Genomic DNA, 20,862 nt, shown 5'->3' with positions numbered 1-20,862 from the left:
TGCTAGAGAAACCTGCACCCTCAGTGGCTGGTGTACCATGCAGAATTTCTAGTTATTTCTCTCCTCCTTTGTTGATCTAAGGACATAAGACATGGGACTTGGTCCTCGAGGCCAAAATTTCCCAGAGTTCACCTCTACAGCATACACATTTGAGGTTTAAATAATAAAAAGTAATATCTTAGTGCATGGGGGCTATCGGGCCCCTCTCAAGGCTTCCCTCGTCCTAAAAGCCAGAGTAGAGTAGCTGAAGCGTCTGCGAGGTCCTCGCCTCTTAATGATGCCTGGTGGACTGGTGCCCCGCCCCCAGTCCTATTTTAAAGCTCAGGGATGAGAAGATACTTACCATAAAACGGGTACCTGGAAGTGGTAATGAAAGTATAACAGGCAACATATTGAAATGCTTATTACCACGTGTTGTTATTCTACATACTCCACAGATGAAAACATCGAGGCACAGAGATTGAGTAACTTACTTGAGGTTACACAATTAATAAGAAGCATAATAGGTGGTAACGTAAATTGACATGGAAAAACTTTTATTTGGAGGTTGAGGAGATGATTCGATTCTTAGGAATAGATCTCCTTGTCAGTCAGAATGGATCAGTTCTACCTTTCTTCTTCCAAACTGTGCTTCTAGACGTGGCTGTGATATGTCCTATGACTTTGGTCCATCCAGAAATGGGGCCCCCAAACTGGTGGGTTCTCCTCAAAGCCCGGAGAGCGCCACATTCAGTCCCAGCAGGAATGACGACGTCCTCTGCTCGCGTCTCCCTCCAGGCCCAGCCCTTGTCCTCCACTCTGCCTTTCACTCCTCTGTCCATTTGTGTAACTTGGCAGCCGTCGGGGGGCCGAGGGAGGCTCTGCCTTCCCACCTGGGTTGTCACCAGGGAAACTGCTTGCCTTTCAGCGTTTGCTCTGCTTCTCCGCAGGCACAACACTTACCTCCAGGAGTGTACGGGCCAGCGGGAGCCCACGTACCAGCTCAACATCCACGACATCAAGCTGCTCTTCCTGCGCTTCGCCATGGAGCAGTCGTTCAGCGCGGACACCGGCGGGGGCGGCCGCGAGAGCAACATCCACCTGATCCCCTACATCATTCACACTGTGCTTTATGTCCTGAACACGTCAGTACCGTGCGGCCCGGGCCGTGTCCGGCCGACACAGCATGATCTCCCCTTTTCTGTTTCCATCCTATTTAGTTCCAGAGCAAATGTCTGACCTAAGGCAGCCTTTCCGGAAGTAGCAATGTTCTCCTGGGGCTTTTAGCTGACTTCCTTTCCCAAACTCTCCCATCTCCCATCATGGGCAGCCGAGGGCTGCATCCTTGGACTGACCTTCAGCCCAGAGGGGAGCAGGAACTGGGAGAAGCCAGACCATGGCAGCTTCTACTCCTGGAGCCTCTGCTGCGGCTTGCAGGAATGTCTTCTCCTGCACAGAGGGGGGCTGTGGGTCACAGCCACATGCCGCCACTGTCAGGGCCACACAAGGTGTTACAGGTCAGGGTTTCACATCTAGCAGGTATGGCAGAGCCAGGGGCCCATTTCATAAATGGAAACGACTTGCTCTCCTTGTTTTCTCTCCAGTGAGTAATGCTTCTGGCGAATGTGAAGGGAAAGAGAGTGTTGGAGATTATCTGGGAAAGCAACTGAAAAGGAAGGCAGCCAGGAAAAAAATAGATTTGTATTTTTATCTGTATGTACGCTATGGAATAGTTAGGTTGATATCTAAAAGTGTAATTTTAAGGAAGTACCTAGGGGTGGTAGAGAAGAATCTTCTTTCACTCCAGCCCAGATTTTAAGAGCAAATTAAGAGATTTAATATACTTGAACTCTTAGATTTGATTTAAATGATTTCATATTTTTAGGCCCCATCTTCTAGCAAGAGGCTTACAAATCTGTTGGGCAGAGAATTGACAGGCTATGTACAGTCCACCCAAGGCAGCTGCAGTTCAGTTTAGGCAACAGGACAACCTGTCTCTAGTTGTTTCTGGTCTTCTGTCTTCGATGGTGTTGTCTTCAGCTTCCCTCTCATTTCCTGATGACTGCAGGCTTTCTTGTTAAAACGATGCATGGGCGGGTCTCCATCAGTGCATTACATCAGGTGCTAAACTGTTTAGACTGTCAGAAGAAACACTGCATTGCTGACAGCACAAACTGTTTGGATCCCAGTCTCCAAACTGCGTCAGGCCTGAGCAGCACTCATTGTGCGGCCGAGCCCTTGGCTTTGCAGAGACATGTCTCTGCTCAGCGGCTGGGAGGTAGAGTGGACTGCTCCATTCTCCAGGGAGGAAAGCAGCCCCACACAGGCAGCATGATTTGCCCAGCAAAACAGAGCTGGGGATTTCAGGTGTCACTGTTTCTCAGGTGCTGCCAGGCATGTTTTAAGTCCTGCTCCAGTTTCCTAGTTGGCAGCCTCCTGGTTGCCTTGGTCAGTTAGAGGCTGACCTGGAAGCTGCACCGAGGGGCACTGTTTCCCATCCACCGACTGCTCCCCTAGCTGGGCGTTTCACACTGGTGTGAGCTCGGTCACAGAGGGCTGGGCGGGGTGCCTTTGGGGGCCTGTTGTGTGCGAGGGCAGGTGGGTCACACCGTGACCCCAGCAGTGTTGAGTAGGCCCTGCGATGGTGAATGGCCTCTGATTCCCAGCTCTGGAAAATCAAGTCGAGTGTGTTCTTCTGTTCCTTTGATGCCGTTCTTCAGGGAGCAGAAGGAAGCAGGGTGTCCTTGCACTGACCCTCCTATTGTCGCACAGTCCAGTGTCTGGCAGAGCCATCTGCAGACCTGGTAACTTTGATTCTTGTGGCTACTAGTGCTGTGTGTGTTTATTTCCCCATAGAAGCAGGATGGGGCACAGGCATGCTTGGCCTGAGTGCGCCATCCAGGTTATAAGGAGAGCGTGTGGCCAAAAACATCTGCTTAGGAGGGACTCGGTGCCAACTCACTGACCAATCGTCAGGCTTCGTCGTGGAGGGAAGACAGTTAATGCTGGGGGGCTGTGGAGCCAGGCGGCCTGGGGTCAAAGCCCAGTTCTTTCCTCTGCAGTGTGTGACTTTCATGGGCAAAATCTTTCTCTGTTCTGTAGTTTCCTGTTCTGTAAGAGGGAGGTGGCGCTGGTACCTGTCTCAGTGTTACTGTGAGGATTAGAGGGGCTAATCACATGGCACTAGCTCTCAGAACAGTGCCTGGATTCAAGTCTATGATCGCCATTATTATAGTTTAGGCAAGAGTGAAAACAGGAAGCAGTGCTTGCCTGGGAGAAGCTGTTCTAATGAAGGACAGAAGACATGGATACATAGGAAAACAGACAAAACTGAGCCAAGGAAAGGAACCGAACCAGATGCGAATGGAGTGTGACAGCTTAGCTATGATACGACTGCGTAGAGGGAGGGGGAATGCGGGCTGTGGGCTTGAGTCAGAGGTTCTGGATTCACACCGACTCCATCACTTACTGGCGAGGTGACTTTGGGCAAACCACTTCACTTCTCTGGGCCTCAGGTACTGCGGTCCACAGGTGGTGGCGTCACCTTCCCGAGTTGTGAGGACTCTGAGGGTGCCCACACGTGCAGGGCGCTCAGGGCCCAGTAGTTGTTTGGAATTGTGTCGGAGCTGAGCTGGGAGGTGGGGAGGGGCCAAGGAAGCTGCCACCAAGAAGGGCTCAGGAGGGAAGCAGGAGCACATGGAGGGGAGGCGGGCGGGGTAGTCGAGCATGGACGGGAGGCGTTCGTGAGCCAGGTGTTCAAGGCACTTAAGGGGAGACGAGCAATTGGGTAAACCCTCCTCCCGTCTTACGGCTGGTCCCCAGCTTCTACCCTGGTCTCATCATGCCCCTTTTGTTCTAGAACCCGAGCAACCTCCCGAGAGGAGAAGAACCTCCAGGGCTTTTTGGAGCAGCCCAAGGAGAAGTGGGTGGAGAGTGCCTTTGAAGTGGACGGGCCCCACTATTTCACAGTCCTGGCCCTCCACATCCTGCCCCCCGAGAAGTGGAGAGCCATGCGTGTGGAAATCCTGCGGAGGCTGCTGGTGACATCTCAGGCCCGGGCAGTGGCTCCAGGCGGAGCCACCAGGTCAGTATCTACTTCAGGAAGTACCCACTTCAGGAAGCCGTCTCCTGCCGTCTGTCTGGTGCCAGGACTGGGTGTTCTCGGTGTGTATGTGAACACGCCCTAGCAGAGTGCGTGTGCTCAGGGACAGCGTGCTGTTTGACTTGGTCACTGGTCCTGAGCCTCGTCAGTCTGCCACACGACGCGTCTGGGCCTGAAGCGGGCAGGTGCGTGGCCACCTCTGGGTCTGCTGCCCAGCCACTGAGAAGGCAGAGCCAGGCTTACCTCTGAGGAGAAGTTAGGAGACGGAGCCAGCCAGGCACAGCAGGAGACTGCTGACGAGAAGGGGCGTTCGGGCCAGCAGGGGCTAAGACATGACAGGTTTCCCAGTGTGCTGGTTTGGTTTGGGCATAAATGACAAAAGCCTCCGTGCACTGTGGTTGGGGGTTTTCTGTTCTGATCATTAAGAGCTCGTCATCTCCCTCCCGGATCACATGCCTATCCCGTCTGTGGCACGTTCCACGAGCCGTTCTTCCTCTCTATTCATGTGAACACCTCCCAAAGAAGCAGGTGGTCATTCTTGGACCTTGTCTATGATTTGTGCCTTGAGAGAAACATGTGCCAACAAGAAGAAGAAGCCCTTTGAGATGCCACACGATTGCCAGCCAATCTCAGTGCACCCTTGGGCACCACTCTTGGCTCGTGGTGGCCCCGTCTGTGCAGTTTGTGCTGCCCTGGGTTCCACAGCAGAGGATGGGCTTGTCAGCACACTTCTGCCACGAGGGAAATCTGCTTTACTTCTGGAAGGGCTGTCCTTGGGAGTCTGCTTTCCCTAGGACGTGAGGAAACATCTCCACATTTGTGGGCCAGCAGGTTGCTGAGGAGAAGCTTTTGGGCCCCTGATAATGACTGGCCAGGTGGAAAGAGGTGTGCCTGAATCAGGCACACCTGGTATCTGTACCCCCATCAGCTCGGATTTATGTAGCCTTGCTGGTGGCAGGCACCTCACGCCCCTAGGGAGACCAGGCTGGAGCTGGACTGTTGACTTGGGCCGGTATCAGCTTCTTGGTGTAGAGTAGGAGGGGCAAGTCTTGTTAGATTCCTATCTAACCCCTGCCCTCATTCCAAGCATATAGCTTTCCAATGGTCCCAAGAGTCCGAAGCATTAATAGTGAACGAGCTACTAGAGTCCTGAGCTAAGTTTGATGCCATGTTGTTGATAAGCCAGGCTGGCCTGCTTCCACAGCCCGGGAAGTGGCTGTTTACTGGGCACAGGCTGTCAGTGGCAGGTGTGAAATCTGAGCCCACAGGAGCTGTTTTGCTTTCAATTAGGAGACGACTTCGTTACCATCCCAGGCAGTTAAGGAAAAGCCGATTTGGTCACAGCTTAATTAGGAAATCCAGTGTGAGCTACACTCATGAGTTACCATTTTCTCTGTAGCAGTTTAGTCACCTTTACTAATTAGCCTTAAATAATTGAGTTGGGCAGGGTCGTTCAAAATTCCTGCTACCAAGGCAAAACAACCACAGAGAAGGACCAGACTTGGTGTGATGCGGGGGCTTGAGCAGGGCGGGCGCCCCTGAAACAGACTGGAGGGGTGCTGGGCAGTAGCATGGTATTGAGATACCCTCTGTGGAGAGCCGTTGGCTGGAAGGACATTGAGAGGGTGGCATGTGCTGGCTGGGGCAGTGTCCCTGGTGCAGGCTCCGTCCTGAGTCCTGCACGTTACGGGGAAGGTGAACTCACCTTTGTTTCACACTCACGGAAGAAGGGTCCTCTGCCAGGCAAGTGGGTAAGCCTGGGGCTTCCTTGTGCTCCCGTCAGCCTGGTCTGTTACCTGTTTACTGGGAAATGGCCCTTTGTCCCCAGATCCACCTCGCAGTCATTTCACTTTGGGCTGCGACACGCTCAGCGTGGCAGGCAGGAGAGCATGGGAGCTGTGGAGGGCAGTGCATACAGGAGCATATGTCAGCAGATGGAATGCTCTCGTTTTATCATTATTTTACTTTTGTTGAGGAATTTACGTTGACTGCATGTAGGTGTCAATGGCCCGTCTAAGCTCCTTAGTCCCTTCTCTTGAGGCCCATAGAGTATAGTTTTAGCTTCTATAATATAATAAAGTAACATCTATGCTGGCTTTTATGATTCTTACACACACACACTAAATTCTAGTCCCTTCAGTTATGGGCTCTGTTCCAGTATGTTCCGAGGTGTAGAATCTCCACGGCGAGGGTTCATCTTGCCTTTACTTCCTCCAGATGTGAAGGCAGTTTGCAAAGATACCTCTTGCAGACTCGGGTGGTAGAAACTGAATTCTAGCCCCAATATGTCACCCCCTCTACAGAGGGGAGCCTGGTCTTTCTGTATTTCACAGTGGTTCCCCCCGCTGTAACCATTTCTCACACCAGGAGTGTCTGCCAAGGGGGCAGTGGACGTGTCGCTGACAGTCCCCAGTTTTCCAAGGGACTGGCTGGTCTCTAATCCTCCGCTGCATCATGGGATTAAGTACAGGCGATACTGGTAGGAACCACAGGGCGTGGTGAGCAGCTCGGGGATTTTCCCGGCTTTGGGAGGTGTCGGGCGGTTGCGTCCCCCATCCTGGGTGTCACCATTGCTCAGCGCCACTTTTCCAGAGGTTGCTGTTTTTCAGCACAGCACGTGGCTGACAAATGGCTGTATGTTGGCGGGTTTTGGTCTGCTGACTGTACAAATTCTCCCTGTGGGAATGTGAGACTGGGTAGCCTTGTTTCCTACTTCATTTGTTAGATCCCATCCAGCCCACCAGCTCATGTTGGGGCTGACCACGGGGACGCGCGGGTCCTTCGCCTCTCTAAGGCAGTCCCTTTCGGTGGCCATGTCACAACCTGGGTCTCCCTTTGTTCCAGTTTACCCTGATTTGGAAGAGAGTCAGTGTTAAAGATGACTATTTCATGGAACCTTTTTGTAGTAAATAAACCACTGGGTCCCAGGGCGTCCGAAGTTCTTGCCCACAGCTGTGTTTTTCCGAGAAGATAGACGAGCGATGCACTGACTGCTGTGACTCCTCCCTTGGTCCCCAAATGCTGTGCTCTGTCCTGTGAGGCTCCTTCCCGGGTCTGCATGGACATGGCATTTGATCTTTTCCAGGCTGACAGACAAGACGGTGAAGGAGTACTCTGTGTACCGCTCCTCCCTTCTCTTCTGGGCCCTCGTCGATCTCATTTACAACATGTTTAAGGTGAGGATGCCATCGGAGGCTTGGCGGGTTTCTGCACGGCTGTAAACCCATCTGTGCTGCTGCCTCTGACCCTGCCTCGGCCCTGGTGGCTGCTGCTCCCCCCGCCCCACCTACCAGGGCAGGGGGTTACAGCAGTGCAGACCCTACGTGTCTGCTCACCCCTGTCACCTGGCCTCGGGCCAGCTGCTCACCCACTTCTGCAGGAAACCCTTCCTCCTGAGGCACCCTTGGTTCGCTCTTGTCCCCTCTGTTCCATAATCGCCATTGCCCTGTGTGAGTGACTTACTCCAGCCCAGCTTACAGCAGGACAGTCCTCTGCCTGGCAGGAATCAGAGGGCTTGCGGGTGATTACTTTCAGTCAAGGCATCGTGGCGATCCCCTTCCCTTTAGGAAATGCAGACGTGAAACGTGTAGGGAGGAAAGAACATGGTCACGTGTTGTAGCTTGTGGGGTCAGGTGACACTGTGTGATAAATGGGCTGTAAGAGGAATGAAAGGAAATGTTCCTGGAAGCAAAAACACATTCTCCAGGGAAAACGTGGATGTACGTGGGAGGGCTCGCCTTTCCACGGGACTGGAGTGGCCTGTGTGATTCGGGGCATTGAACCACCCTCCCCGGGCGTGTCTCCTGTTGGTTCTCGTAGAAGGTGCCGACCAGCAACACAGAGGGAGGCTGGTCCTGCTCCCTGGCAGAGTACATCCGCCACAACGACATGCCCATCTGCGAAGCTGCCGACAAAGCCCTGAAGACCTTCCAGGAGGAGTTCATGCCAGTGGAGACCTTCTCGGAGTTCCTCGATGTGGCTGGTCAGTGTCAAGGTTTTACCTTTCGAAGGTCTTCTGCAGCTAAGGCCCTGGTAGTCTTAGTGGGGCTGGCCGTAGCTTTTACCTTCACAAAGCACTCGTAACACAGGTGAGAAGTAGCCTGTGGGCCACCAGACGACCTGTGAGAGAGAGGTAAATGTGAGCTGCTAGTAACAAGAGCTGCAGCCACGACAGGCATTGGGCTCTTCGTAGATTCCAGGCACTGTACTGCTCATTACACATTTTCCCAGCGCACGAGGCCGCCCTGTGTGAGTTGGGACCTGTGGGTGTCCCCACTTTATAGACAGGGTACCTGAGGCTTTGAAGAGTCAATAATCTTCCAGCCGGGCATAGCTGGAAAGTTGGTAGAGCCCCTTTTTGACTCTTGGCTTTTGATGACAGTTCAGAGAAGGAACGTGGACGCTTGCCTGTCTTCCAGCTGCCACTGGGGACATGTGGGAGATTTCAATTCTGATTCTGAAAATAAATGGTAAACAGGACAGAGCAGAGAGCCTCTCTGATTGTCAGAAGAGCGCCACACCTTGAGCTGTTGTCATGTGAGCCATCCCCATCCCGCAGCTGGTACAAATGACGCCCACAGTACAAATCTCACCCATGTACAGATTCCTTATACAACAAATCTGTCACTTTAATTGCAAACACATTAAAAATTGTTTGGATTTTACAACCAACATCAGGTGACCCACAGAGGTAGGTGACGTGGGCCGATGCCTGGGGACATCCACCCAGGACTCAAAGTTCAGTGCCCTCTCGGGTGGTGGGCACTGTTGTTGTACAGCCCCCGTTACTGTCGTCCTTCCAGGGTCGGGCTCCCGGGGCCAAAGCAGAGGGGGAACCATGCCTGCCTCACTCTTTTGTGAACTTGTCTTATTTCCCCCGACGTTCATTGTGGGAACGTTGTGGCATGGAAAGCAGCAGGGAAAAGGAAAGCCTCCACTGACATTGTGCTGTTTGTCTTGGTCCTCCGGGAGCTTATCCTTCCAAGGTCTGGAGTGTTGCTCAGTGTGAATTCCTCTTTCTTCCCAGCTCAGCGCCAGGAAAGCCCTGGGGCTTCCAGTGGGACCATCCTTTGCGGTGGCCTCAGTGGCAGGCCGCACTGGGACAGGTCTTTTGTCGGCCCGGTGCCTCCCCCGTACCCAGCGCGCCCGCATTAGCACCGCACCCCGCAGTTTCTTCCTTAACTTCACTGGATGCTCGCACGTGCTTCTTTTCAGCATCGGCATTTTACCTTGGCCACTCTCCTTGCTTTCTTCCCAGGAAGTGATCCCTGACTGACAGCAGGCAGCCTATCTGTTTGTGTCCTTACAGCCACACACCATGCCTGTCACTCCAGGGTCTGGTGAATGTGTCAGTGTGAGACAGTAAGAGAGCAAAGAGGTGGGCAGGGCAAAGAATGGCGTTTGCTTCAGTCGGGGCTTCGCATCAGCCCCGGAGCTGGTGGCAGCGCCCCGGCTGGGAGCGGGAGAGCGACAGCCCGTCAATGGGGAGCGTCCGTGGCCTTCACTCTGAGGTCAGGTTGTCAGAGCGTGACTTGATTACTTTGTTTAGACTGGTAGAAAATTTCAGAACTTCAGACATACCCTATTCGAATGCAAGGACAAAAACGTCTTCCAAAATCAACATGAGATGGTTGGTGCCCCTCTGCCCTCCATGAGCGCAGATGCTGGGAGAGGACTTCAGTTTGCACGGTGCTGGGCCTTGGGGTTAATAATTCCACATTTGTTAAATGAGAGCGCCCTGATTGGGGGAGGGGAGGGGGCCACAGGGGGCCTGAAGCTGATGGAGCGCCTCTGTGCACTGGGCACTTTCCTGTACGTGGCCTAATTTAGTCCCTACAGTGACAGTGATGAGACATGGACTTGGCACAGTCCCCACCTGGTAGTTGAATCGGAGCTCCTGAGTGGTGGCAGCTAGTGTAAGGCCCCCTGTTAAAGCTCAGAAGAGCCCGGTGTCCTGCTGCCCTTGTCTGCTGCTCCCGCCCTCGAGGGCACTGCTCTGCCCCTTGCTTCAGTCCAGGTCCCTTTGAGGATGTGCCGAGGGCTGTGCACACTCTCCCTCCAGAAGACCCCCCTCCATCCCCCCATTTTGCGCTCAGTTTCAGTGGACCTGCAGACCCCCTGCCATGGTGCATGGCCCCGGGTGTAGAACCTCTGCCTGGGAAGACTGTGAGGCCAGCCTGTTACTGTAACACTTACAAACAAACAGCAGCGCCTGGTTCCGGAGCAGGACTCCTGCAGAACAAGAGTGTTTGCTCGGTGACTCTCCCCCCAGTCACTGCTCATCTCCAGGGAGCAGCTGTCAGAACTTGTTGGAGTACAGTGTGTTCTCTCCCTGGACGCGGCAGCCGTGACTCAGTGGGGCTGGGGGCCATGCATTCCTGCGCCTGACCAACCTCTGCTTCTGCTTTCCAGGTCTTTTATCAGAAATCACGGATCCCGAGAGCTTCCTGAGGGACCTGTTGAACTCGGTCCCCTGACCATCCCACAGAACCGCGGCTGACGGTGAAACTGCCTTGCCTTCCCCCCTCTGTGTTCTCCCTCCTGTGCGTTGATTTCCCCCACAGGATGCTGCATCATCACTCCTCCCTCCTCCCCTCCCTCCTCTTCTCGTGGAGTGGCTTGGGCTTTTTAGGCTCCCGTTTTATCTGTGTGTGTGGTGCACTAGCTATGAAATTGTCTGTAGCCCAAGCCATCGAAGGACCTGTGCACACCAGGAGCCATGAGTTGCCCCAGCCAACTTAATACTTGAGTGTGCACATCTTGAGAAATAAACGAATGACTTAATACACATTGAAAAGGAAGGTGTTGACTGCTGCTTAAACCCATCCTAGTGACGCTGGCCTGGCCAAATGCTTTTTCCTTGCCTGCCCAGCCCTTTCCAGTGTCAGCACAGGAAGACTGACGTGTCAGAATCGCTGTGTCGGGCCTCCTGTCGGCACCAAATGGAGCCTGTCTGTTTTCGGCCAGCAAGTTGGGGCACCGCATTTGATGAATGTGATCTTTCCTAAACAAACTCCTTGGCCTCCCGTAATTTTGTGGCCTTAAGAGCTGGAACCCGGAGACACGTGGAGCCAGCCCAATGGTTTTCCAGTCCTCCGCTGTCGGCAGGCTCGGTGCAGTAGGCCTCTGGTCTTTCTACAGCAAAGGCGCTGGATGTTGGCCTGCCAGCTGACTCGGAAATCCTTTGGCAACTTCTCCTCAGGGTTGCTTGTTAGGAGCGGGCCTCGGGCAGACTTAGAATCAGAATGCTGAGTAGCTGCCCTTCACCGAGCACCTTTTCTCTGCCAGGCCCAGTGTATTTGTTTCCAGTTTTTCTGACATCCCTGCAGGAAGGGGCCCATGAGCAGCCCGGCCAGTAACTGCCAGAGCTGCAGATTCGTGCCTCTGAACCCATGTCCTCAACCACTGTGGCTCCTGTCCCTGGGGCCTTGAGACCTCCTTCCCCAGGTTTGTGGGCAGTGACCCTCGCCAGTGAAGCAGCAAGATGCCCAAGAGCCTCCCCAGATTTTAGGGCAAGGCTGGTCCAGGGGGTCTTTTGGGGAGGAAAGCTCGCCAGGGCCCGTTTGTGACACTCTGCCCACTGCTCTGAGTGACAGCCTCCCCTACCTCGATGTCCAGTGTATGTGGCTCAATGCCCAGGCTAGACCATCTGGGACAGGAAGTGCCTCTCAGCCCCTTTAGAAGACTTCCACAGCCAGGACTTGGGTGTCCCTTCCCCAGAGCCCCTGACTGAGCAGCCACAAGCAGGCATGAGTGTCATGCTTGGGGCTTAGCCAGAGAGGCAAAGGCAATTTGTTGCAAGAGCCCAGCTGGCAGCCTGGCAGACGAGTGTGTGTGTTCACGTGTGCGAGGGAACATTGGTGTTAGTGATGGCACTGGGGATTCCGAGGGCCTGACTTGGCTCGAGGAGAGGGCACAGCATCGCCTAGGCCCTGTCAGGTGCCCGCTCTGCTCAAACCCCAGCACCACTGCCTCTCGTGTCTGCAGCCTCCTCACCTGTCAATGAGAACAGCATGTCTACAGGGTAGGGTGCTTGTCGGGTTTACATGAGATTATTTGCCTGCCATGTCGAAAGGAAACCTGCTCTTTTTAATGAATTCACTTTCAGTCTACAAGATTTTGCCGAAGCTGCATGTCTCAGGTGAGACCAGACGTGTCTAGTGAGGAGGGTGAAGCTCGTGGTCTTAGGGACCCTGACCCCGCACACTGAATCCAGCCCTTTCCTTCCCTCCCGTGTGTGCATCGTCTCCCACCTTCTGGTGGTCTCCCCGAGACCCCTGCAGGTAGGTAGTTAGTATGCAGAGTCGCTGTTAGGTAACATCCTGGCAGGGAATGAACTGGGGCAGCTTCCTCTCTGGGAGAGCGGAGGAAAGTGCCAGTGTAAACAGGATTATACCTGCTTACCAGGTGTCGGCTTGTATGACACTGTCATAGGCTGAGCTGTGTTTGAAGCGACACCTCGGGGCACCCAGTGTTGATATGGCACCTTCGGGAGCTTAGCCGCTGCCTGCCAAGCTGGGGTCACTGTAGCTCATGACAAGGTGTTCACTTACTTTTTTCTCTGCCCTTCGTCTTTTAATTTCTTGCAAAGGCCTCAGAGAAATTTGGCCCCAACCCAAGTGCATTAAGCCTCTTGTTTGCACGGTCACAGCTTTCCCCAGTGTCACCGAGGCTTCCCAGTGATGGCCGCAGCCCCAGACACACTGCTGACACGGCCCCACAGGTCTGCAGCAGATCGCAGGCCGTGCCTGAGACAGAGCCTGGGCAGGAGTGGGCCCTGGTCTAGGCAGGGAGCTCCGCCTCCCGAGCCCCAGGCTCAAACCGGCAGCTGCGGGCTGAAGGGCACTGGGCAAAACCCAGTCCCCCCTTCCCGTCCCAAGCCCGCTCTGGGCTGATTGCTTCTCCCGTCCCTGTCTTTCTCCACAGGCAACCCCAGGTGCAGGATTCAGATGATTCCAGACCGAATTAAGCCTAATGGTGGCTGCAAATTTTAAGCCCCAAAAGTCTTGGTTCAGATGTCAAGCTAGGGCTTCTAGCATTGCTAAAGCGTCCGGTGTTCCTCATTTGGTGTTCAGCCTTCTGAGCTCAGTACTGTGAGGGGTGAAATGGAGGCTAGGGGGCTCCTTCACAAGGCCCCCCTCTCCATCCTCATTCCTCCAGTTATGTTTGCTGAGACACCACGGGCTGCGTGAGGTGTTTTGTATTTAATTCTCCCATTAACATGACTAGTTAGGTGATGGCGTTCCCACCTTACAGATGAGGAAACAGCCCCAGAGGACGTGACTTGCCTGCTGGGCGCCAGGCGCTGACGGGTGTGTGGGATTCAACACGTCTCCACTCCCCCACCCCCACTCGTGCACTCACGTCTTCAGTGTCTGCTTGGCGCCAGGTGCCATCCTAGATGCTGAGGGCACAGCGGTGTGTCCACAGTCTGTCCCTGTGGAGCTTCGATTCCTGGGAGGGGTGACAGACAGTAAATGAGGAAAGACGGGGCCGAAAGGTGGGGCTACAGGGCAGAGGGGCTGTTTTCCAATCGGCCGTCAGGTGAGGCCACCTCCAGCTCTGACCTGCCCGTGACAGGTTCTCATGTCCAGTTGTGATGGGTGTCCTGGGGGTCATTCAGCAGACGCTCACGTGCAGCTAGTATGTGTTTGGACTTCAGGCAGTTATGACTGCTGTGGCCAGGTGGGCCCTTTGCAGGCCTGGGGACAAGCTAGAAAGGGAGATTCACTCTGCTTTCTGGTTTCACAATACAGCCCGGCTCTGGCCACTTGTCACCACTCTGCACCCTGGTCCGAAGAGCCCGCGGGAGCCTGCTTTCTCTCTGGCCCTACAGTCCCTTCCCTTCCAAACACCCATGGCAATAATCTAGAAGTGCCATTCCGATTGTGGCTCTCCTGTTTAGACTCTTCCAATTCATGCATTCTCCCTTAGAATGGGGTCGAAACTCCGTCTCACAGCCTCCAGACCCCGTATAATTCAACTGGGTGACTCACCCAGCCTTTGGCCTCGTCTCCTCCCGTCTCCCTCGCACTGCTTCACACTCTCCCTGATGTCCCTTGTACCTCAGACTTCGCACTTGCTGTCCCTTTACCCCCAGATGTTTGCATGCTCATGCCCTCCGTCCATTCAGACATGGTCCCTGACCGCCCATTGAAGGGAGCGGTGTCCACCCAAACCCCTCTGCCTGCTTATTCTGTTCAATACGCTGAGCATGGCTTGCTCGGTCATGTACTTGTTGATGGCTTATCTCCCTAAGCTCTGACTCTCACTTGTTTACTGCTGTACCTCCAGTGCCTAGAGCAGTGCTTGCTCCACGGTGAGCACTCAGTAAAGACTTGTTAATGAACGATGGCTGCGTGCTAGGGTCTTCCAGGGGATAGTCAGGGTCAGCTGTGCCATAACCCTCTGGGAAATTCTGGGATGATGGCTAGTGAATCAAACCTGATTCTGGTGACAGGGCGAACGGGGTGGGTCCACAGGGTCCTTCCTTACCATCCCCTCCTCTTGGCTGGTCCTGCAGCAGAGACGGGGCCCAGGTCCCAGAACATGCTGGAGGCAGCACCAGGCTCACACCCAGGTTGGAGCACCCTGGTCTGAATTCCTGCTGTGGCTCCTGCGTCTGTCACACCCCCTTCCTCCTGTCACAGGCAACCCCAAGAGTAGGGCCATTTCTCTACCTGGAGCTACGTTTGGTCTCCCAGGCCACCAGCCTTTTTAACTTGCACTGTTCCCAACAGCACGGAGGGGATGGCAGTCAGGGACAAGATTCGTCCCTGGGGCTGAGCTCCCTGGAGCCAACTGCCCACTGTGCCCCTGGGGCCAAGGCCAGGACCAATCCTATGGCTTCTCTTGGCCACCTGGGCCTTCTCTCCCCCTCAGGACTGGTTGGTAGGGCTCAGATGTGGACGGGGGAGCAGGGTATTCCGAACAGGCAAGAGGGTGAGGAACAATTGTTACCAAGCACCAGTTAGAAGCTGCTGCTTCCTGTACAGTGTCCGTCAACCCCTATGCCTTCCCATGTGGCACTAGGCACCCCCTTTTCAGACAAGCAAACTGAGGTGCAGAGAGGCCGATAGCCTGCCTACAGTCACGCACTGAGAAGGGCAGGGTCCAGATTAGAGCCCAGACACGCTTGGTGCCCCAACCCCCTCGAGAGAGTGTTGCTGGCGTGGGGAGGACTGGCTGTGCTTACAGCTGGAGGGGGAGGATGAGGGTATAAAGGGTGGCTTTGGGGTGTGACCCAGCTCGCTGCCTCCTGTCCGAAGGCCTGGGGAGACACCCTCAGGGGCCTGTGCCTGAGGGTCGGCAAAAAAGTGCATTTCCAAAGACTGAGCGAACCCGTCCTGTGAGCTGAGTTTGCAGTGTTCTCCCCCAGATGTGGGCAGCGTGGTGTCGTGGGGAAGTGCGAGGGCTCTGGAGGGGGCCCAGCTCCTTTGTGGGGCCTTGGGCACGTCTCCTCGCCTGTCTGAGTGTGAGAAGTTGCTAGAACCGACTGGCACGGTGCAGTTCTCCGTAGCTCTGACTGTCAGCATTGGGGTGTTACTGTACAGAGGAATCTCAGAATGTCTTAGGAGTCACCCTCCTCACCTCATGGCTGTCAGGACACACGTTCAGCTGCGGCACGCGCACACATGGGCACATGGGCACACGCACACAGGCCTGGACACATGCTTGCCACACTTGCACAGGAGTCCGTTGCTTGGTGATGCCTCTGTTTTTTCCCCTGTGGTTATTTCCATCTCTGCTACTCTGTGATCCCTGCCCTGGGAGCTACGCCCTCTCATGCCTATCTTTGTCTGCTGTCCCATCTCGGCGCCTGGCCCAGGCTCCTGTGCTATCAACTCGCCCCTTTGGCCTCCCGGCTAAGCCTGGAGCAGCTGCAAAGTGTCCAGGTGCAGAGCTGGCTCCCAGTCCCAGGTGTGGGACCGTCCCCATCCAGAGCATGGGGCCCAGCCCGGGAGGGGTCTGTCCACACGAAGGACCGCGGGGCTGCACCAGCCAGCATCCCACCTCTCACCTGTGCCTGTTTGCCGACTTCGGAACTTTGGAGGTGCACTCTGACCCCTTTGCTCTAGGGCTGGGACAGCGGGGCACAGAGAGGAAGAAAGATTTTCCTGGGCCCCCAACTCGCAGCCTTTCCCACATCCCAGGCCAACAGGGTGCAGGCACGTAAGCTCGGGGCCCTCCGTACCTGTCACCCTGAGTGTATGGAGAACAATTTCCAGGTCATGGCTGACAGTGACGAGAGTAAAAAGGGGGAGCAGTGAAGGGCATGGTGGGGAGTAGCGCTTTTTTGGGAGAGAAAGTGGCAAGTGGAGTGTGGCGTGTCAAGTAAAGGCCGGCCTCCCCGCCAGCTTACCTCCTCCCTGCTGGCCTCTCACACCCATGCAGGTCACTGGCCGCTGTCCAGGCACCACTGCACTTCAGCCTCTGGGGCAGGCCCCATGCTCCTGCCTGAGGGCTGGGGGCCGGGTCCCTCTGGAGCAGAGACACGAGTTCCTGGGACATGGGCAAGAAAGCAGCTGTTGGAGAGGCAGCGGCAGGAACCACTGATGGGGGTTCAAGGGCAGGCTGGGCAGGGCCGGGGGACAAGTTTATAGGGAAATCAGTGAATGGGCCCAGAACGCCTACCCCAGTGCTCTGGGTGTGGGCAGGACTGGAGGAGACGGGGGCTCGGCTTGTTGCTGTTTGGACTTTGTCCCTCAGGTCCCTCTGCCACCTTTGCCCAATGACCTTGTCACCCTGTCTACCCCAACTGTGCCCCAGCCTGCTGGGTCTCCCAGGGGCCACTGCTGGACCCCCGTCAGGGAGTTCATGGATTTAGATAGTTGGGGTCCCCACAATACTCGTCTTCTGCGTAGCACGTGCTCTGGGCCGAGCCCTGTGCCAGCATGAGCTCCAGGGCTCGGGTACCGTTCTTCTTCCTGACTCGCAGATGAGGAACCTGGGGTTCAGAGAGGCAAACTCACTTGCCCAAGGCTGCACAGCATGTATGTGAGGCGCTGCACCACCTGAGCCCTGCTCATTTACCTGGTCCTGCTCCCCATCGGACATGGGCACAGATTTGGTTAGATCCATCCAGCTCCCAGCAGGAGGGCACAGCTTTGGGAAGCTAGAACTTGGTCAGGTGCCCGCAGGCAGCTGGGGTGGCTGCAGCTGAAGGTAAACCAGCCACACAGAACCATTGGCCCTAATGCCAGGGCAGCAGGGCAATTAGGTGGATTTTGTTGGGTGGGGCCTGAGTGCTGGGCTCAGAGCTTCGGCCACTGCCACATGACTGCCCTGAGTCCCAGCCTCTTCATGTGGCAGAAATCTCCTCGTTCCTGAGGACGGGTCACAGCCCTGCAGAGCAGGACTGCAAACAGCAACACAATCCACTCTGTTTCCTTTCCTGGGTCCGGAAGTGGCAGCTGATAGGCTGATTCTTTTCATGGCGCAGGACACCTGCTTTAGCATTTTGATTTGCTAAATCTGTCGACCCTAGTTCAAGGGGTCGTTGAACACACACATGTAAGCAGACTCAGCCATGACTTTGAGGAAGTCCCCTGCACTTCTGTGGGAGAGGCAAGGTCCAGGTGCAAATCCCCATCGTGTGGGCTCAGGGAGCAGCAGGTGCTCCTGGGAGGTGAGGAGAGCCTGGCGTGTTTGGGGCCCGTGGAGGTCGACAGGCCTGGAGTGTCAGGGGCCCCGGGCAGGGGAAGGGGGCTGGTGAAGGGGCTCATCCTGAGGGCCTGAAGTGCAGTAAGCAAAGGAGGCAGGTCCCAGAAGCCTCAGCTCTGGCCTTTCTGCAGTGGATTCCGCCTCACAGAACTGTGCTGAGACCCCATGGGCCGGCCCCAGGGCCCTCCACAGCACCTCCCTTCTTTCCCACCAAAGCTGTTCAACTCTGGGTGGGGCGCTAGAGGCCAGAGCTGGGTGACAACATGGTTGGGTTCAGATTTGGGTTCAGAGCTAGCTGTGCAGCGTCAGACCAAGCCCTTTACCTCTCTGGGCCTCCGTTTCTTCGTGTGTAAGGTGAGCATGCCTCATCAGGCTGACCAAGAGAGAGCTTGCACAGCACCTGGCAGAGAGAAGGCTCCGAAAACGTGAGTTGTTGGGATTATGAATGACACCCCCACCCCCAGAAGGGCTTTCACAGATGTGGCTTGGGCTCCATCTAAGGAAAAGGCAGCTGGCTGCAGGGCTCCTATAGAGATGAGCTGTTTGGGGGCAGTGAGGCTTCTGTCATTGGAAGCATCAGGCACATGCTACATAGGGGGTGACACTGTCAAAGGTCATTTCCAACTCTGAGGGCTGGGTAGCAGGTGGGAAGTTCAAGGGCTTTGGGGTCAGAAGTCCTGGTTCTAATTGTGGCTCCTCACCCCGCAACCCCCTGTAAAGGCGGTTAACAAGGCTGCCTCCCAGGATAAATGTGCCCATGTTTGCCAAGTGCCCAGCTCAGAGCAGGTGCCAAAGAGTTGTGGGTTCTAAGAAGCGTCTCCCTCATGTGGGAACGGAGGCTCTGAGAAGCCTTTCAGGGGCCGTGCTGGGAGCCACCCAGTCCCCTCCTGTCCCAGGACTCTGGCTGTTCCCCAGCGGGTGGGGCTGGGCTGTGGTGAGAATGGCTGGCTGGTTTCTCACAGTCCAAAGGGAACCCTAGGGAGGCGGCAGATCAGAGGGGAGAGCTCTCCCTGCTCCTCAGGGCCTTCCCAACACCTCCCAGAGGGCCGTGCAGGGTCTGGAGCCTGGGCTCTGCGGTTTTCTCCCTGCCAGGGATGCTGAGCAGCCATGAACCTGAAGGGCAGGTTGGGCACGGTCTCCCCGGGCTCCCCTCAGTGCTGCAGTATGTGTCCTGGGCTGCTCCGGCCCGTGAGAGCTGTCAGGACAGGACGACATGTGCATGGATGTTTTCATTTTATCAGCACTGGAGGGCGGAAGGGATCCTGGGGCGTGGAGGGTAGATGGAGACCTATCCAGTTAGCATATTTGGGGGAAACTGGGGCCCAAGGGGGTAGGGAGTTGCACAGGCTCACGGGTGTCAGGCACTGTGGGGCACACAGCCTCATCAAGCAGCTGGTGGAGGTGCTGTTCAGAGAAGGCCCCAGACCAGGGGGGGCCGCCGGACACGTCCCCACTTCACAGTGAGCAGTCAGCATGTGCCTCACGCTCTGGTTAGTGCTCAAGGCGTGTCCAGGCTCACAGCCGCCCTCTGAGGCTGGCACAGTGACCAGGCCCACTGTACACGTGAGGACCCTGAGGCCACCCTGTCAGAAGGGGCAGAGCAGGGGCTTGAGTCCAAGTCCACCTGTGACCACAGCCCACAGCCGCCATCTCATTGCCACTCATCTCTGTCCCCGTGCCAGCTGGGCACAATCTGAAAACATCTGATCTTGAGTGGTGGGCACTGTGAGAGGCCAACTCTGAGACCGTAAGCCTGCCACAGAGGCCGGCCAGTTCAAGGAGGTGCCCGGGGCTGAGGCAAGCCTGGCTGCTTTGTACGTCTGCAAGTAAGAGTGTTTTGTACATTTGTTGGAAGCAGAACAAAGAAGAATTTGCAACAGAGACCGTATGTGGCCCTCAAAGCCTGAAGTATTACTTCCTATCTGGCTCTTTACAGAGAATATTTGCCGAGCCCTGGTTCAACGTGGGATCCACGTGAGTTACAGAGGAGACGCTGTGTGGGGATCACAGCCAGCCCAGCAGCCGTTCTAAGTCCCTAGTGACACTCTTTAAGCCACCCCGTGTCTGAGGTCACACCGCGGGGCCTCGCTTTACTGGGGACACCACAGGCTGACACCCCAGCTTGTACTCAGTGCCACTCGCTGACACAGTGCCCAGGTTCCAACCAGGGCTGAGGCGAAACGACGCTGTGACCAGCGATGAGGGTGTGGGCATCGCTGTGGGGTGGGGAGCAGCTGAGAGGCCCAGCTGTGAGGGTCAGAAGACCTGATGTCAATGGCCTGCGCTGTTAAGGGAACCGACTGTCTTACCCAACAGCAAGCCCAGCGGGGGAGACACAGGAGCGCTTACCCAGGGGCTCAGCCAGGCTGGCAGGGCGAGCGTCTCTACCCCCAGGCTGGCTGCCCTCCCAGTCCCCACATGGATGCTATCCCCAGGGGTCCAGGCATCACATCTGGTCTCTGACCATATCCAGAGGAAGACGGAACATGCTCATTCCTTCATGTGCTGCTCAGGAAACCTCCTGGAAGCCTCCCCAGGCTTCACCTTCGTGTGTCATGGGTCCCTCACCCATCTCGGAGCCAGTCCCTGTCAGGAGACATGGGATAGCCCAGTTTGGCTCAGAGAGGCAGCCTCTCCCCGGGCCTGGCAGAGCAGCACCTGAGCCGCTGGGCTCTGAGCGAGGGAGGGCAGGATGCTGCCCGCTTGGCAGCCACAGTGCCTGCCTGGCCCCTCCCGGAGACTCCCAGCCTCCCTTGCTCCCTCGTGTGTGCTAGCAGAACTGGTCAACACAGGCCACCACTCCAGACACCGGACGTGTCTGTGTCCCAGAGCCGCTGCCCCCGTGACCACTAAGTAGATGCCCCACTCATCCTGTTTCTTTGCATCCCTCGCTCTGGTTTCAAATTCTGGGCAGGCACATCCAATTGGCTGCAGGGAGGCTGTGAAAGTGAGGGTCTAGTCAGCCTTTGGGGGCAGCAAGGTGGGGCCCCAAATTTACAGGGGGGTTCTGATGCTGGGTAGTCAGAGGCCAAAAATGAGGACAGCTGATGCCTGCCTTACTCCAGGAAGCGACCTGGAAGGACAGAGAGTGTGTGTCACAAGGCAGCTGTGGTGTCAGT

The 20,862-nt window shown here is 55.8% G+C and overlaps 1 protein-coding gene across 8 annotated transcripts in view; it reads left to right on the top strand.

Annotated features, from left to right (window-relative positions):
- The window catches only part of UBR4 (ubiquitin protein ligase E3 component n-recognin 4), a 122,877-nt gene extending 112,000 nt beyond the window's left edge, over positions 1–10,877 (top strand). For all 8 annotated transcript variants that reach the window (XM_088790264.1, XM_088790260.1, XM_088790262.1 and 5 more), the window contains 5 exons: positions 930–1,124; positions 3,839–4,063; positions 7,167–7,257; positions 7,901–8,063; positions 10,493–10,877. In XM_088790264.1, coding sequence (XP_088646390.1) covers positions 930–1,124; positions 3,839–4,063; positions 7,167–7,257; positions 7,901–8,063; positions 10,493–10,557 — 739 coding nt within the window. In that variant the 3' untranslated portion in view covers positions 10,558–10,877. The remainder of the gene's footprint in view (positions 1–929; positions 1,125–3,838; positions 4,064–7,166; positions 7,258–7,900; positions 8,064–10,492) is intronic.
- Positions 10,878–20,862: the final 9,985 nt, after the last annotated feature.

This window comes from Rhinolophus sinicus, chromosome 14 (genome assembly GCF_057876585.1).
Source record: "Rhinolophus sinicus isolate RSI-liver-muscle chromosome 14, RSI-T2T, whole genome shotgun sequence".
NCBI lineage: Eukaryota > Metazoa > Chordata > Mammalia > Chiroptera > Rhinolophidae > Rhinolophus > Rhinolophus sinicus.
The sequence above is the reverse complement of the archived record's forward strand: the minus strand, read 5'-3'. Positions and strand labels throughout refer to the sequence as shown.